Genomic DNA, 18,740 nt, shown 5'->3' with positions numbered 1-18,740 from the left:
CACACTCACATTCACACCTACGGTCAATTAGAGTCACCAGTTAACCTAACCTGCATGTCTTTGGACTGTGGGGGAAACCGGAGCACCCGGAGGAAACCCACGCGGACACGGGGAGAACATGCAAACTCTGCACAGAAAGGCCCTCTTCGGCCACGGGGCTCGAACCCAGGACCTTCTTGCTGTGAGGCGACAGCGCTAACCACTACACCACCGTGCCGCCTGTAAAATTAATGTTTTACTATTTAAAAAAATATACATTTATATCTCCAGAATGGTCTATATGTAAATGATACATTGTTCATTACTTTTTCATGGTCAGTTGCTCACTATATATAGCCTATTTTTTAGAAGTTTTATGAGCTAAATAATGGGTAATGATATCAACTTTTTATTCTTCAAGAAGTATTAGAAACTTAGATTCAATGATTTTCGTAGAAAGTAAATATGAGGAGCTATCAGGATGGGCTCAGAAGGGCCTCTAGCGGAGAGACATGGGTTCTGTTCCAAAGTGCGTCCCGTTAATTGCTTGTCAATATTACGCCACCTATATGATAACCTGTGGTAAATGACAGCGTCGTATATCCATTTCGTAGCCCAGGACAGTTTGAGGGTTTGGACTTGGCTACTTGTTTCCGCTGTGGCTTTGCAGGAATGTGGCGCGTCTCTCCTTTTCCCCTGAGCGCGTTCCAGACGGCGCTGCGCTCTGTGAGGTAAGCGGACCTCCGAGCCTCTGATTGGAAGAAACGCGCTCGCAGGAATGTCATGAAACTATTTAAATAGCACTTTGTCTTCCCCGGCAATAGAGTTTGAGCTGATTAACACGAGGGGAAAGTTGCGAAGTGGACGGGAATCGAGCATATCTGTAACTCGTATAATCGGAATTACCAGGGTTGTTGGACTATACTTATTTATTATTATTATTGATATTATTATTGTTAACAAGGAAACAGGTATGAGTTACCTTTGCTTAGATAGGCTATATTCACTAACAAGGTAAAATATCATTTTAATAATGAGTAACCTTAAGGTTATATGTACTGCTTACAGGAACAAGAGGAGAGGCTTTGCAATGAAGTTAACAGGAATATTTTTATTAGTGATGCTTTGGAGCTGCGAGAGCGCACGAGTGGCAGGTGAGTGATCATCAAGAACATCCTTGAAGCTAGGAAAAAATAACTATCAGTATTCAAAAACATCTTATTGAAGGAAAAAGGGAAAAAAACAAAACAACTACTTGGCGCAATTACGCACATGAGGCGCAAAATGCGTAAAAATCACTCATCTTTTGCTCTGTTCAGAAAGCAGAGACGACAACAGTGTTTATGACCTGTTCGAGCTCGTTCGACTGCCTAAGAAGAACCACGGGGTCATGCTCGTGAAGGGCGATGACCCTTACAGTCCTGCCTACAAGATCCTGAACCCAGACCTCATCCCGCCGGTGCCCGAGGACGCGTTCCGGGACCTGGTGGACTCCGTGCAGGCGGAGCGCGGCTTCCTGTTGCTGGGCAATTTCAAGCAGGCGAGGCGCACCAGGGGCTCCCTGTTCACCGTGGAGAAGCGTGACGGCTCTGGCACCCTGTTCGAGGTGGTGTGCAATGGCAAAGCCAACACCCTGGACATCGTGTTCGCCACGGAAAACAAGCAACAAGTAGTGTCCATCGAGGAAGCAGAGCTGGCCACGGGTCACTGGAAGAACATTACGCTCTTGGTGCAGGAGGACAGGGTGCACTTCTATGTCGGATGTGAGGAGGTGAACAACGCCGAGCTGGACGTGTCAATCCAGAACGTCCTCACTCCGGACACACCAAGCGTGGCCAACCTGAGGATCGGCAAGGGAGCTGTTAATGACAAATTCAGGGTAATGCATGACCCCTGGGTTATTGTGGGCACTTAAACATATATATTCAAGATCAATGTCTGTCTGACTTTGTCTCTTCATCTACATGTCCTTACTTAGTCTCCTTGCTTTTTTCAGGGTGTGCTCCAAAATGTTCGATTTGTTTTTGGGACCACGCTGGATGCAATACTGAGGAATAAAGGATGTCAGAACTGTAAGTCTATAGTTATGGCTCATGCTTCTGCATTGCAGCTCTGCCTTGGTGCACGAGCTCCAATGCAAAGTGTCTCAAGGGCAAGAGCATTTCACACTCCCAACACAGTGTAAAATTATCCATGTACCCTTCAAGCTATTGAATGAAGAGAATGTCAACTACATTTGGAACAGAAAGACCTACTCGTTCCCTCTTACTTTTAAGCAAATACTTGTATCACCTCTAGAGAGGTCTTATCAAAGCTGGTTATTTTAAGGATTGGCTTCATGAGCAGCAGTGTGTGTGTGTGTGTGTGTGTGTGTGTGTGTGTGTGTGTGTTGTGTTTCATATTTAGAATATCAGATAAAGGGCTGATTATAAGTGGAATATAGTATATAGTGTAAACACTGGTTGTGCTTTGGCTTGATAAATACGTATCTTATTCATTCATGTTTGCAACTAAATGAACTGAAATGTTGCTGTGTTACAGCCGGTGCTGACATGCTAACTCTACATAATCCGGTGAATGGATCCAGACCAGCTATCAGGACTGATTATACTGGCCACAAAACAAAAGGTATGTAATTTTTTTTTTTTGAAAGAGCATCTGTGCAGATCAGTTTAAAAAAATATTCAAATAGGAATCGAAGCATGGAAGTCTACTTGCCTGTGCTTATTACTGTACCATTCCCTGATAACAGAGTTGCAGATGATATGTGGCTATACCTGTGAGGACCTGGCCAGTATGTTTAAGGAACTAAAGACTCTTGGTGTAATGGTGAAAGATCTGACCGACAAGCTCCGCAAAGTGGTGAATACGTTTTTTTTTTTTTTCCTATTTAGACATTTTTAATGTTTGTCATTTAAAAGCATGGATAAATTTGAAATCAGGTTAATTATTCATCTTTTATTGTATGCACTGTGTTTTTGAGTGTTATGTACTCCGTACTCAGTACATTAGATAAAGATGTGAACGCTCAATGATATCACACCCTTTGACATATTCTACTTTGTTTTCTAGACAAATGAGAACACTTTGATTGGTGGAACTTTGGGGATCCATTCTGGTGTCTGTTTCCACAATGGCATTATGCATAAAAACAAGGAAGAATGGACAGTGGATGACTGCACCGAGTGCACTTGCCAAGTAAGCAGACCTTTTGGAGCATATTCCATTCAGAATTGTAGTAGGCTTCAGTGAGTGAGACAGTTAACTTAATGTGTGATCAAGTTCAAGAGCCCCAGCCCCTATGAAAAATGACCACAACTTGTACCAATAAAAATGATCAAATTTCACTACACAGTCTATACAGTTGTTTAGAAGTACAGAAAGGAACCCCACACATGAGAGATTAACAATGCCATGTTGCCAAACTTATTTCTTATAGATTTTTAAAGTTTTTCTTACGTTTGGTATACGTTTTCTTTTTAAAATATTATTCAATGAATTTTGTAGTTCTCAAGGTTGTCATACCTAGCTTATGTTCATTCTAGTGTAAGTTTGCTCTGACTCTGTCCTGAATGCCCTTACCGTAGTTATTAAAAAAGTGTGTATCGTAATCGCAGAACTCGGCGACGGTATGCCGTAAGATTTCCTGTCCCTTGCTTCCCTGTGCCAATGCAACTGTTCCTGATGGTGAATGCTGCCCCCGATGTGGAACTCGTAAGCACAGTTTTTTAAAAATCATTAAACAATTTACAGTTTTATTAAATCAGCATTATTTACAAATTAAATGTTGTTCACTGAAAATGTATTGAAGAATTTGGTTTAACTGTACATATATATACGGTATTTATTTTTTTGGTGGTCAGTGGTGAGGAATAAAAAATACATGTGAATATGGCACACAGGTTTATTTTAGGTGTAATCATAAAATTCTGGCATGTTAAACAATTTACTGGATTCATTTGTGTCTCTAAATCTCCAAAATGGACTAAACTGTTTAAGGGTTTTTGGAGTTAAGCAAAATTGGTGTTGGTGTTGGTGTCTGGCAACCATTTCACTTTACTTTAGAAACATTTCACTTTACTTTAGAGATGGGCTCTTCGGCCTAGAACATATGTGTGGAAAATGATTCATCTCAGTTTTAGCACTTTAAAATGATGGCATTTATAAATTTAGTTCATCATCTTGGAAGAAAATTCAGATACATCCCATTTCCTGTGTATGTAAAATCCTGCCTTCTGCCTGACTGTCCAAGTGTGTGCTTCATGCCAGGGTTCCCAGGGAAAGTCTGTCTTGAGAAGATAAGCCTGAATTGAGTCCATTAGGGACCTGTATTAAAAAGGTTTTCTCCTCTTTGCTGCTTTAGAAAGAAGGAATAGCTCTATTGTCTCCCTTTCCTCTCCCTCAACAGCCAGAGACTATGCTGAGGATGGCTGGTCCCCCTGGTCTGAATGGACTCATTGTTCTGTGTCCTGTGGAAGAGGCATTCAGCAGCGTGGCCGCTCCTGCGACCGCATCAATAACAACTGCGAGGGCACATCTGTGCAAACGAGAGACTGCTACCTCCAGGAGTGTGACAAGCGCTGTGAGTTGTGCTCCAGCAATACAAAAGCATTTCATTTGCTGAAAATATAGAAAAGAACCATCCTCTAATTTTTGGCTGTCACGTATATTTCTCAGTTAAGCAAGATGGCAACTGGAGCCACTGGTCACCATGGTCCTCTTGCTCAGTTAGCTGTGGATCAGGAGTTATCACACGCATCCGTCTTTGCAACTCTCCTACTCCCCAGCTGGGAGGAAAAGACTGTGAGGGCCAAGGCAGGCAAACTAAGAAATGTGAGAAGTCACAGTGTCCAAGTAAGTGTGCGAACAAATGATTTGTTGGTATTTAGCAGTTTGAGGAACCTAATAGCCAAATGTTTATTGACGCTGATTTAATGAGCGCATCTATTTGTTTAGTCAATGGTGATTGGGGGCCTTGGTCACCTTGGGATACCTGTTCAGTAACCTGTGATGGCGGTGTCCAAAATCGCAAACGTCTTTGTAATAGTCCACCACCCATGTACGGTGGCAAAGACTGTGTTGGTGATGAAAAGGAAAGTCAGCTTTGCAATAAGGAAGCTTGTCCTATTGGTGAGTCACTACACTGTTCTCATTCTCATTCACATAAAAGCATCTTTGTAAATGCGATTAAACATCTTTAATTCATTTATTTTTCTTAGATGGATGTCTGTCCAATCCCTGTTTTGCTGGAGCCAAGTGTACAAGCTTTCCAGATGGGTCTTGGAAATGCGGAAAATGCCCAGCAGGTTACACTGGCAATGGCATTAACTGCAACGACATTGATGAGGTGAACTTTTACAGGAGCATCATTCTGCAACATCAAACAAATGAGGCTGTTCTAGAAAAATAATAGCAATTAGTCTTCTCTTAACAGTGCGCAGAGGTTCCTGATGCTTGCTTCGAATTTAATGGAGTCCATAGATGTGAAAATACAGCACCTGGCTACAACTGCCTGCCATGTCCTCCACGCTACACTGGTCCACAGCCATTTGGTCGTGGAGTGGAGGAAGCTGCTGCAAAGAAACAGGCAAGTAGCAAAATCTAGTGCATTATTTATATCGGCACAGAAAACATCTTGACATAGATTGGACTTTTGACCTGCTCTATTTGCAGGTGTGCACACCTCGTAATCCCTGCCTTGATGGAAGCCATGACTGCAATAAGAACGCACGCTGCAACTACCTGGGTCATTTCACAGACCCCATGTTCCGCTGTGAGTGCAAGCCTGGCTATGCTGGGAATGGACACATCTGTGGAGAGGACACAGATCTGGATGGCTGGCCTAATGCTGACCTTGTGTGTGTGGAGAATGCTACCTATCACTGCAAGAAGGTTGGGGAAAACTTCTGGATCAGTTTCAACATGTTTTTCATGCAATACCAGTGGCTTTTATTGACTACTTTCACATTTTTGTAACTATAGGACAACTGCCCAAACCTTCCAAATTCTGGTCAGGAGGACTATGACAAGGATGGAATTGGTGATGCTTGTGATGATGACGACGATGATGATGACATTCCTGATGACAGGGTAACATACTTTTTGTTTTAATATTCCAAAGGTTAAGCCATAAACTGCTTGTGACTGTGAAAGAAAGTTCGTATATTATGTACATTCCAAGGGTGGCCTTTTAGTCATTAATTGGGCAAAGCTAAAAGGCATCTGCAAAAAGACAATGCTGTTTTTCCCAGAGCCACGCCTCAAACTTCAATAATGAGGTGCCACTTAAAAGGCCAGCAGTATATCCTCTTAATTCCAATATTAGATTTGGTTTCAGTTTCAAAACCCATGCCACATTCATAAACCTATAGAAAATGAATAATCTAGTTTGTAATGCCTTTTACGCCGTGTCCACTTAACCATTTTGCTTTTATATTCATTTTTTTCAAACAGGACAACTGCCCATTTATTTTCAATCCCAGACAGTATGACTATGACCGGGATGATGTTGGTGACCGCTGTGACAACTGCCCATACAATAGCAACCCTGACCAGACTGACACAGACAACAATGGTGAAGGTGATGCATGTGCCGTGGATATTGATGGAGATGGTAAGAAAAATACACTGGGGTAGTTATACACCCCCCAGCGATACACTGGGCAAGTTAAATTGAACATCTCTTAACGTGATCTAAAATCCAGGTTTTGTAATGTTGACCTTTATCCTCAGGTATTCTGAATGAAAAGGATAACTGTCCTTATCTGTACAATGTGGATCAAAAGGATACTGATCTGGATGGGGTTGGTGATCAGTGTGATAACTGCCCTCTGGAGCACAATCCCGAGCAGGTATGTATCAGAGATCAGGTATATAACAGATGCAGATGTTCTTCTCTATAATCCACACTGGTCCATCTGTTGTTCATCTCAGCCTCACTGCCTTTGTCATATGAAAAGCCCAATAGGTAGATGTAGGGCAGTTTTATCACACTATGAAAGGTTGGAATAAATCCTCTTTACCTTTGGGGCACACAATACAATAACACAAAAGTGAGGCTTTTCAAGGGTAATCACTAATGCTGAACAAGTCCAAAGGGAATGCAGGGAGGGGGGCGGTTATTAGTGGGGAATGAATTTGCTAGTAGGTTTATACATGCCCTGTTGGAACTAAATCCCTGAGGATCACACCTGTGCCATGGTTAAATGGGGAGGAGGAATGCATGCCTGAGGAACTGTGAGTGAGGTATGCCAAGGTCCAGGGACTCCAGAGACTGCTACAGGCCGAGTACGATACAGGCTTATCAGATAGAAAAGCACAGACAAGTGTAAGCAGTTTATTGGACTTTGGGATGCTGGGGCCTGAAGAAAGATCAAAAAACATTGCTAATTTTTAACACTTTGTTACTGCACTTGATCCACAGCTTGATACAGACTCTGACCGTGTAGGAGATAAGTGTGACAGCAATCAGGACATTGATGAAGATGGTCATCAAAACAACTTGGACAACTGTCCTTATATTCCCAATGCCAACCAAGCTGACCATGACAAAGATGGCAAAGGAGATGCTTGTGATTATGATGATGACAATGATGGCATCCCTGATGATAAAGATAACTGTAGATTGGCTTTCAACCCAGATCAACTGGACACTGATGGTTCGTATTGTGCAATGTAAAACTAAACTACAGTTCTCTTTCCTAAAAGATTTTTGCCTTCCCGTTTGGGAATTTGTTATTTTTTCCTGAAAATTCTCTTCTTTGTCTAGGTGATGGACGTGGTGATGCTTGTAAAGATGACTTCGACCAGGACAATGTTCCAGACATCTATGATGTGTGCCCAGAAAACTTTGACATCAGTGAGACTGACTTCCGCAAGTTTCAGATGGTGCCTCTGGACCCCAAGGGCACTTCCCAGATTGATCCTAACTGGGTAGTCCGTCACCAAGGGAAAGAGTTGGTTCAGACAGTTAACTGTGATCCAGGAATTGCTGTTGGTATGTTACAACCTCAAAGCCTTGCTAGATCAGTATCTCTACTCATTAAGAAATCATTCTAACCAATTTCTTGTGTGTTCTTCAGGTTTCCATGAGTTTAACGCAGTGGATTTTAGTGGGACCTTCTTCATAAATACAGAGAGAGATGATGACTATGCAGGATTTGTGTTTGGTTACCAATCCAGCTCCCGTTTCTATGTGGTGATGTGGAAGCAGATAACTCAGACCTACTGGTCCAGCACACCCACCAAGGCACAGGGTTACTCAGGGCTGTCAATCAAAGTAGTTAACTCAACCACTGGACCAGGTGAACACCTAAGGAACGCCCTTTGGCACACTGGGGATACTCCTGGACAGGTAACCTGAGTCACCATTTCAAGTTCCATTTCAAATGTGATTTTAAGGGGTTCCAAGAGCATGGTTTTATTGCTTATTTTCCCTGAAGGTCCGCACTCTGTGGCATGACCCTAAGAATATTGGTTGGAAGGACTTTACTGCCTACAGATGGCACCTGACTCACAGACCAAGAACCGGACACATAAGGTATTGTTTAAAAGATTCAAACAGAACACTCCAAGATGATTTTGTCTACCAAAAAGTCTTTTAAATGTTACATTGTATATCTGTGCTACTAGATTTCTGTGCCAACACAAACTCTTTTTTTTTTCTTTCACAAATTTAGGGTTGTTATGTATGAAGGAAAGAAGATCATGGCAGATTCTGGAAGAATCTATGACAAAACATATGCAGGTGGACGACTAGGTCTTTTCGTCTTCTCACAAGAGATGGTATACTTCTCAGACCTTAAGTATGAATGCAGAGGTATGGGCAAGTATATTGTTAGAACAACCTTAGTTCAGTATTTTTCATGTTTTATTTACATATTAGACACTTATTTGCTCCATTCTGCATTCCCCCCCCACAGATGCATAATTGCACAGGCAGAAGGCTTTTGGAAGATGGCACCTTTCTGTATATTTAAGAATATGTATTCCATGCAAAGTCCAGGGACAGATTTTCCACTATATTTTTCTGTGGCATGCACTCTGGTGGGGCAACAAGTGGATTTTTGGTAACCAATTCTGGTTTGGACAGAGCCAACAGAGCTGACTGGAAATTCACGACCCCTCCACCGAGACCAGGTAGAGCAGAAAAAAAAGCCTCCAATTGCTTTGCTTGATCAGAAAGACCAGTCTCTCTAAATAAACCTCATTCAAATCTGTGCAGGAATGCCTCCCTCCAGACATCTATGCACTTGAGTACCTTGTCTCGTTGCATTCTTTTTTTTTTTCCTTGAATGGATATCAAAAGAGGGGACCCATTTTTTCATCTTTAATTCACTGACATTTGCCCAGTATAGTAATTTATTTCAAGATTACTTGATAATGTCAACCAGACTTGAACAGACATGGTATAGAGTTCATCATGCTAGAGTGAATTATTAATTAGCAAGTCATTACCAAGCAGGTGTAATTGTGTTTAAAATGTGCACGTTTTATAAGGTTCAGATATGTAGAATATCAAATTCAAGATAAAAAAATGTGTTTTAAAACAATAACACCAAATGTAACATTTACACCAATGCCCTCAAATTGAGTTAAGCCAAATTATTTTAAATTGCTTAGCAGTGCCTCAAATAAAAGTTTAGTTAATTCCTAGACACAAGTGGACACAGAAAACTAAAGTTAGTGGCCATCATTTTTCTCAGACTGAAACAGGATATTGGCAAAAACATATCAGATAACACAGAAGGAGGCTATGTTGAAGAAGGCTTGGACGGAGCCAGGTTGAAAGTTAAAACTATAAATGACACGCCTACAGTGAGAACTGAAAATAAACAGCTCTTTTTACATTTTTTTTAAGAAAAGCACTTGCAAAATATGGGTTTTAGGTAGCAGTCGTGGTTGTTTGGTGAGGATATTCTAATGTTCTGTGTAAAAATTCATTGTAACTTTATTTATCATTTATAACAGAATAATATATACAAAGAAATTCAAACTTAAAGAACAAAAGATTAGGACAGAATGATTCCCAAAATATTGCCGTGTCATTGGTGATGGCTGTCTGTCCAACACACTCCATGATGCCTTATCTGACCACATTCGTAGATCCCAAAAGGGACGTTCTTCAAAACAATGTTTGACCTGTGTGCCTTTTGCCTTGAAAAGAGAGAGATTAAGGAAAACTTTTTTTAATGTGCAAATATTACCTCAACGCAGTCATAAAATTTGAACAAATAAAACCTGTTACTACTTTTATCATGTTAAAGAAAGCAAATCGGTCACCTATTGTTACTGTAGCACATGCTGTAAATAGTATTACATTCCTCCTCAAAAAGATAACAGCCTCTGATTCACTTAATAAACAAAGATAAAAGTGTTTTGTTTCATTTTTTTTAATTTTTATTTTAGTGCTTCCAGTGTCCAGTACTTTTTAAACAGATAAATTATTGTACTGTTTGTTGTCTGAGGCCGTGTGTCATATGAGGGAGTGTGTGTGTGTGTGTGTGTGTGTGTGTGTGTGTGTGTGTGTGTGTGTGTGTGTGTGTGTGTAGATAAATGCTATTTAAATAATTTATCACGGAATGCAGCCTCAGGGGGCATTTCCATCTGTATAAATGGTTTGCACACTGACGTGAGGATGTTCTGTTCTTTATTGTTTTTACCTTTTTTTGTGTAAAATTAGCAATGTTTGTCTGTAAACATTTTTACTTAGGTGTACAATAAAATGCTATTTTTATCTATAGCAAATATTTTGGTATGTACTGCAGAAAAATAAATATATTTGAAAACTCACAAAGTCTGTATTCAGTTGTTTCAGCTTTATTTTCTTGTAGCAGATAATTAGTTAAAACATTCTTCAATCTTTTAAGTACTTACATTTTCTAGTAGCTTACTGTACTTATTAGTTTACTGCAGTTACCAAATAATTTACTGTAAGATGGATAACTGGATAATAAACCAGGAGTTTGACATTTTCAGGGCCCCAAAAGCAAAATTGGAAAATTCATTGAGCCACAACAAGAGGTTGGACGCTCATGCTTGGCAACAAAGACTGGTGCAAAGTTGATCCTCAGAAAAGGGTCCAAGAAATGTGCTCCTTGAACAAGTCCACACAGATTTTTGAGTAAATTAGTATACTATGGTCACAGTTGCAGTAGACCCCACACAGTTACTGAAGCATAATAACGATATGCCGAAGTCCAAAATATGATTACAAAATTCACCTGTTCAGTCCTCTTCGCCCTGATGTCCTTTATAGGAGGACCCAGTAAAAGCATGATTCATGACTAGAACATCAAAACCACCAACACACTTCTTGGGCATCCGTCAGTCTCAGGAGACTATGGAGTTGCACTCTGGGTTGTTCTAATGCAGTGTCGAGTATGGCTGGACAGGCCAATGTGGGAGTGACAATACCTCCCACACTGAGGACAGGTGTAGTCTGACACTGGTCTGTTTGCCTGGGATTTGACCACCTTCCTCCTCCTCTTTGTCTCAGACAGCTCGACAATTGTTTCTTCAAACTTGGAGAGGCCTTTCTGCACAGTCTGTCTCTGGGCTCGTCGATCTGAGGCTACTGCTTCCCAGATGTTCAGGTCAATGCTCAGAGCCTTCAAGTCCCTCTTGCAAATGTCTTTGTAGTGCAGTTTTGGTCTGCCTGTGGGATGTTTTCCTTTGACCAATTCTCCATAGAGGAGATCCTTGGGAATCCAGTCATTGACCATCCGCACTACATGACCAAGCCATCACATGCGTCTCTGTTTCAGCAGTGTGTACATGCTGGGAATTCCGGCTTTCTCCAGGACTGTGTTGTTGGGGACTTTGTCCTGCCAAGTGATGTGCAGGATGCATCGGAGACAGCGCATGTGGAAAGTGCTGAGCTTTCGTTCTTGTTGGCCACGCAGGGTCCAAGACTCGCTGCCATACAGGAGGGTGCTCACAAGACAATCTCTGTAGACCTGAATTTTTGTGTGCTCCATCAGTATACTATTGTCCCATAATTCACACACACACACACACACACACACACACACACACACACACACACACAAAAAAAAAAAAAAAAAAATATGAAGATTCCAATTCAAAATCCAACATACAATGTACTACTGCAGCGCTCCAGGTCTATTGATCAGGTACTTATTTATCATTTTTAGCCAGCTTTGGCCAATCCTTGACTTGCAAGTGACATCAAAGCAAAATAGAAACCCGGATGTCAGCCATGTTGGTGGATATACAAATGCAGGGTCAAGTGACATTCCATACAAAACATAGTCACGTGTGTGCAACTTTCTTTGTTTTTCCACTGCTTTAAGAGTTATTTAGCTATGCCATATCTTTGTGCTGTATATGGTTGTGGTCACAACAGTACTCGTGACCATGGCACATTCTGATTTTTTAGAATTCCGTCCACGATTTGGAAAGAGGGCGAGGAAACTCTGAGGCTTAGTACGGAGAGGAGACAAGCACGGCTGAACAAAATCAGCAGGGCTGATCTAACAGAGGCTAATAATAATAATAATAATAATAATAATAATAATCATAATAAAGTTCAATTTATATAGCGCCTTTCACAAACCCAAGGACGCTTTACACAGGAGTTACCAAAAAAAAAAAGAAGGCCACACTAGGAAGAGTAGTGTGAGGTAAAGAGGAAAGTTTTCAAGTCAGCTTTGAAGGAAGAGAGAGTGGAACAGTCACAAAGCGATTGTGGTAATGAGTTCCAAAGTTTAGGAGCAGCAACACTGAATGATCTGCCACCCATAGATGCCAGTTTAAAATGTGGAAAAGTCAGAAGTCCACAGACAGAAGATCTGAGGGAGCGGGAGGGACAGTAGAAATGAATTAGCTCACAGAGATAAGAAAGGGTGAAACCATGAAGAGCTTTATAGGTTAAAAGCAAGATTTTGTATTTAATCCGAGAGATAACTGGCAACCAATGCAGTTGCTGTAAAACAGGAGTAATGTGAGCAGTGCATTTCGTGAGTGTGAAGACTCTACATGGCAAAAACTAGCCATCCTAATATAAGGAAAAACATAATAAATTTGAGAACATTTAGACTATAATCAAGTGAAATAATCTGCAGTGCAGTAAGATAATTACATTTGGTAAGACATCTTAGAATAAGTTGGTTGCAATCTAGAACTAGGTTTAATAATCTCAAAATTGGTGTCTTGTTTTCTTCTAATAAGAAATGCTAGATCGTTTCAACTATTTTCAAGATATTTTCACTTGCTAAGATATCATTTTTTGCAGTGTAGCTGCTGAGTTTTGGATGTACTGCAGGCGATTGAGCAATGTGGCAGGGAGACCATAAAAGAGAGAATTGCAATAGTCAAGATGAGAAAAGATAAACGCATTGACCAACATTTTGGCATCAGTTTCCAAGAGAAGAGGGCGGAGACATGCAATATTGTTGAGGTGAAAGAAAGCATTCTTAGTAATGAGTTTAAAATGGTGTTCAAACGTAAGGGTGGAGTCAAAGAGAACTCCAAGGTTTTTTATAACTTAGGAAGGACTAATAGACACACCATCAACATCAATAGTGAAATTGGAGAAGTTCAGAACCTGTCTTTTGGTACCGACTAATAGAACCGCCGTTTTGCTAGCATTAAGTTTAAGGCAGTTCTTATGCAGCCATTGCTTAAGGTCAGTGATGCAAGTCCTTAGCAGCTGGGCAGAGGCTATGGAAGGGGTGATAGTGATGTAGATTTGAATGTCATCAGCATAACAATGAAAGTTAAGGCCATGGTTACGAATAATCTGGCCTATAGGAGAAACATATAAAAAGAAGGGGGCCAAGGACAGAACCCTGAGGCACACCTTGAGCAACAGTAACAGTGGATGATTTATGAACACCAATAGAGATGAACTGTTGCCTGTTTGCTAGATATGACTGAAACCAGGCTAAAGCTAAGCCAGTAATACCAAAAGAAGATAGTCTGGAAATGAGTATCTCATGATGTACAGTGTCAAAGGCAGCTGTGAGGTCCAAGAGGACAAGGACATTGAGATGACCAGCATCAATTGAGAGCAGGAGGTCATTAACAACTCTGAAGAGAGCAGATTCAGTGCTTTGCAGATTGCGAAAGCCTGACTGAAAGGCTTCATAGAGATCATTATGAGCAAGGAAAGTATGAAGCTGAGAGGCTACAACTCGCTCCATTACTTTAGCTAGGAAAGGGAGATTTGAAATGGGTCTGCAATTGGACAGTGAAAGAGAATCTAGACCAGGTTTCTTTAGTATTGGTGTAACAGAAGCAATTTTGAGGGAGATGGGAGCAGTGCCTAAAGCAAAACACTGATTAATCATATGAGCAATATAAGGGGAGATAGCAGATACACAGGATTTAAGAAGTGCAGTGGGTGCAGGGTCCAGCAGACATGAGGAGGAGGAGGACTTAGTCATAATTTCCGATGCTTTAGAATCAACAGGAGAGAAAGCAGAGAGACAGCAGTCAGCTTTATGAGAAAGGGCTACTTGCGAGAGAGAAGAATACATTTCAGAATGAAAGTGTTAGTAAATGTCAATTTTATCCTTGAAAAAATCCAAAAAAGCCTGCCACTGAGCAGGGGAACTGGGAGTGGTTGAGGAAGGAGGCTGAAGAAGTTTATTTATTGTATTAAACAGAGTTTTGGGTCTATAGTTGCCACTCTTAATGATGATAGCGTAGTAAGAGGAACAGGCAGCATTAAGAGCATCCTTATACTTTGCGATGTGTTCAGAGAAGAGTGAAAGATGAATAGTAAGGCCAGTTTTCTTATAAAGGTGCTCTAGCCGCCTTCCCTTGGCCTTCATGGCCCTAAGCTCAGAGGTAAACCAAGGAGAGGCGCGATTTGCGGAGACCTGTCTAGTTTTAAGGGGAGCGAAAGTGTTAAGTGTGTTAGATATAGTATTATTGTAAATAGAAAAACTGTATCATCAGGAGAGGAAACCTCAGCAAATTTACAAAAAGAAGAGAGGAGAAAGGCAGAGAAAGAATGCACATCAATAGAAGAAAGATTACGGAAAGAGACAGTAGAACGCAGAGGAAGTTTAGAAGAAGGCACACTGAGACAATACTCAATCAACTTGTGGTCAGTAAAACCTACATCAGAACCTGATACAGATACAATTTTTATTGAGGTATTTCACCTGACGTCACAGGGTCACGTGACGCCCCGGTGTACGCCATTTTGGACGGCAAGCTAGCTAATGTCAACAACAGTAGCTGGTATGTTACTGTAGCAATGTTTACGTTCAGTCATTTGTTTACGTTCAGTCATTCACTGTTAAAACCTTTCAGTCTCAAGTTTTTCCTTTACTGGATTTACTAGTTTACTGAGCCAGCGAGCCCCGGAGCGCTAGCTAGCCAGCCAGCCCCGGAGCGCTAGCTAGCCAGCCAGCCCCAGAGCGCTAGCTAGCCAGCCAGCGCGCGAGCCCCGGAGCGCTAGCCAGCCAGCCAGCCCCGGAGCGCTAGCTAGCCAGCCAGCCCTGGAGCGCTAGCTAGCCAGCCAGCGCGCGAGCCCCGGAGCGCTAGCCAGCCAGCGCGCCAGCCCCGGAGCGCTAGCTAGCCAGCCAGCGCGCGAGCCCCGGAGCGCTAGCCAGCCAGCGCGCGAGCCCCGGAGCGCTAGCCAGCCAGCGCGTGAGCCCCGGAGCGCTAGCTAGCTAGCGCCAGCCAGCCAGCCCCGGAGCGCGCTCAGTAAACTAGTAAATACAGTAAAGGAAAAACTTATAACAGGCCATGTCTCAACAGACTAAGAAGTTATTTCAATGACATTTAATAACATTTTGTTTATCCTGAGGACCGAAAGTAAATGAAAATGTGAACAAATCTTAGCTGTCAGTGAACAATCCTGGTGGAAGCAGGTAAACGTCGTTCTCTAAGCCTGCTAACCTCAATTTTTGCAAATACCTCTCCCTCTGCTCGCCCTGTAAATGCCCTACGTCGCTGGATAGTGAAGGTGTTTTCTGCATCTCGCTCCTTTTTCTTTTATGTTTTTCGTTTGTCGCCTTCCTCGCATTCAAACTGATTCGAGCCGTGCCGTCCAAAATGGCAGCATCACATGACTTGGTCACGTGAGTGAAATACCTCAATACCAGTAGAGCAAAGCAAGTCAAGTATATGACCATGATTATGTGTGGGAAAGTCAATATGCTGAGTTAAACCAAAACATTCAAAGACAGTCAAGAGCTCATCAGTAAGGGAGCAAGTAGTGTCAACATGAATATTCAAGTCACCCAGAAGAATGATGGCAGTACAGACAGATGAGGCTACAGTTAGCAGTTCATTCAGTTCAGACAGAAAAAGAGATGGTGACGATTTGAGAGGTCAATAGATTAAGAGCAGCAACATCGGTGTGGGAGTGCAGGTTTTCAAAACCAGATATTCACAGGATGTAACATCATGAAAAACAATCTCTTCAAGTTTCAAACCACATTGGAAAACTGCAGCTAGACCTCCACCTTTCCCTGTGAGACGTGGCTTTGATATATGTGTGTATCCAGCTGGTGAAGACATGTTTAAATGTAGATAGTCCTCAGCCTGCTGCCATGCTTCCACCAGCAGAAGTATGTCCAGGGGCTTTTGGATAATTAGGTCATTAATGAGTGACACTTTGTTGGTGATGGAGTGGGAGTTTAAAAGACCAATCTTCACAGGAAACACAGGTGACAATCCAGAGACAGCAGAACATTACAGTTTCCCAAGTGAGCGAAGAACACCGTGATTAGCTCCATGAGCGTTCTTGTTGACCTTGGCAATCCGATTGTGAGTCCATATGATGGTGTAGCAGTTCCTGATGTGGGTGGAGCACAGAAGCATAGCAGGCGAGAGTTGATGTTCACACACAAACACTTTACTTGAGCTTTTCAGCTTTCACGCACTCACTCACTCAACACGCACACATGCATTGTGGTTGGGAGAGAACCCCTTTTCTCTGCTCTCTCTCCTTTTATGCTCCATCCCTGTAGCAGACACACACACACACACACACACACACACACACACACACATTAATTGACAGCAAGTGGAATGACTTAGCCACTTACCTTACCCGACCCCGCCCTCCATTCACAGACTGCTGCTTGGCCACGGCCCCACTGCCACATACCCCCACCCCCGACTCAGGCCAGGGAACCATCCGGCCTGAAGCTGACTCCCTCCCTGACGGGACAGGAAGTCCGCCACCACCATCTGTGCCCCTGGCCTGTGGATCACCTTGAAATGAAATGGCTGGAGGGCGAGATACAAATGGGTGATCTGCGCATTGGCATCCTTCATGCGGTGGAGCCACTGGAGGGGCACGTGGTCCAAATAGAGAGTGAAAGGGTGCCCCAGCAGGTAGTATCAGAGGGCGAGGACCGCCCACTTGATGGCAAGACACTCCTTCTCAATTGTGCTGTACTTGCTTTCACGCATCGACAGTTTCTGGCTGATGTACAGCACAGGGCGCTCCTCGCCCTCCACCTCCTGGGACAAAGTGGCCCCCAGCCCTCTGTCTGATGCATTAGTCTGCAAAATAAAGGGGAGAGAGAAGTCAGGGGAGTGTAAAAGTGGCCCCCCACACAGTGCAGCTTTTACCTCAGAAAAGGCCTGTTGGCACTGCTCCGTCCACTGGACCGGATCTGGAGCCCCCTTTTTAGTGAGATCGGTTAGCAGGCTGGTGACATCCAAATAATTAGGTAGAAACCTACAATAATAGCCAGCCAGCCCCAAGAACCATCTCACCTCCTTTTTGGTTTTGGGCCTCAGGCAGGCCGCAATTGCTGCAGTCTTGTTAATTTGGGGACGCACCTGCCCATGACTCAAGTGGAACCCCAGATACCGTACTTCCACCCGCCCAATTGCACACTTTTTCAGGTTAGCTGTGAGGCCCGCTCACCTCAGCGACTTTAGAATGGCCCTCAGGTGTTCCAAGTGCCACGGCCAATCATGGCTGTAGATTATCATGTTGTCCAGATAGGCGGCCGCATAGGCAGCGTGAGGGTGGAGGACCCTGTCCATAAGCCACTGGAACGTAGCGGGCACCCCAAACAACCCAAAAGGGAGTGTGACAAATTGGTGTAAACCAAACGGTGTGGAAAAGGGCATTTTCTCTCGGGATAGAGGAGTCAAGGGGATCTGCCAATATTCCTTTGTTAGATCCATTGTCGAATAAAAGTGAGCAGCACCTAACTGATCAAGCAACTCATCAATGCAAGGCATTGGGTATGCGTCAAATTTAGACACCACATTAACCTTTCTATAGTCCACACAGAACTGGACCGACCCGTTGGTCTCAGGAACCACAACCACTGGGCTGCTCCAGTCATTGTGGGACTCCTCGATTATGCCCATTTCAAGCATGGCCTTGAGTTCATCCCGAACCACCTTTTTCTTGTGTTCGGGCAAGCGGTAAGGGCGGTTACGCACTACCACCCCTGGGGGTGTTTCAATGTGGTGTTCTATGAGGTGGGTACAACCAGGAAGGGGCGAGAACACATCAGAAAATTCCTTTTGCAACTTGTCTACCTCCGTGAGTTGGGCCGGTGAGAGGTGGTCTCCACAAGGGACCGGAGTGGCCCGAGATGTTATCTTTTTCACCTCCGGCCCCAGCTCTGCCTTCTCCGGGACTACCGACACCAACGCCACGGGGATCCTCTCATTCCAGCATTTTAAAAGGTTGATGTGGTAGATTTGCAATGCCCCGCCCCTATCCATTCACCTCACCTCATAGTTGACATCCCCAATTCGCCGTGTGACCTCGAAGGGCCTTTGCCACTTGGCAGCTAACTTAGAGC

General features: G+C 43.0%; 1 protein-coding gene across 2 annotated transcripts; it reads left to right on the top strand.

Annotated features, from left to right (window-relative positions):
- The first annotated feature begins 616 nt into the window (after positions 1-616).
- thbs1b (thrombospondin 1b) lies at positions 617-10,774 on the top strand. 2 transcript variants are annotated; one of them, XM_060917824.1, is made up of 23 exons: positions 617-710; positions 1,048-1,133; positions 1,299-1,858; positions 1,976-2,051; positions 2,521-2,607; positions 2,732-2,841; positions 3,052-3,177; positions 3,597-3,693; positions 4,388-4,561; positions 4,657-4,833; positions 4,936-5,109; positions 5,199-5,326; positions 5,414-5,566; positions 5,653-5,871; positions 5,962-6,069; positions 6,433-6,592; positions 6,712-6,830; positions 7,403-7,637; positions 7,748-7,975; positions 8,061-8,332; positions 8,421-8,518; positions 8,658-8,797; positions 8,901-10,774. In XM_060917824.1, exons 1-23 carry the CDS (start codon positions 652-654, stop codon positions 8,906-8,908), a joined length of 3,594 nt encoding a protein of 1,197 aa, XP_060773807.1. In that variant the 5' UTR covers positions 617-651; the 3' UTR covers positions 8,909-10,774. The 2 variants fall into 2 exon arrangements, with proteins under 2 accessions (XP_060773807.1, XP_060773808.1); XM_060917825.1 differs by lacking the exon at positions 617-710 and adding an exon at positions 791-950.
- Positions 10,775-18,740: the final 7,966 nt, after the last annotated feature.

This window comes from Neoarius graeffei, chromosome 3, assembly GCF_027579695.1.
Source record: "Neoarius graeffei isolate fNeoGra1 chromosome 3, fNeoGra1.pri, whole genome shotgun sequence".
NCBI classification, from domain to species: Eukaryota; Metazoa; Chordata; class Actinopteri; order Siluriformes; family Ariidae; genus Neoarius; species Neoarius graeffei.
Note: the sequence above shows the minus strand (reverse complement) of the source record. Positions and strands in the feature narration are given on the sequence as shown.

Coding starts and splice junctions, on each gene's coding strand:
- thbs1b (XM_060917824.1), top strand. CDS start 652: ATGTGGCGCGTCTCTCCTTTTCCCCTGAGCGCGTTCCAGACGGCGCTG. Junction 4,562..4,656: donor CCAGGAGTGTGACAAGCGCT/GTGAGTTGTGCT, acceptor TATATTTCTCAG/TTAAGCAAGATGGCAACTGG. Junction 6,593..6,711: donor CGTGGATATTGATGGAGATG/GTAAGAAAAATA, acceptor CTTTATCCTCAG/GTATTCTGAATGAAAAGGAT.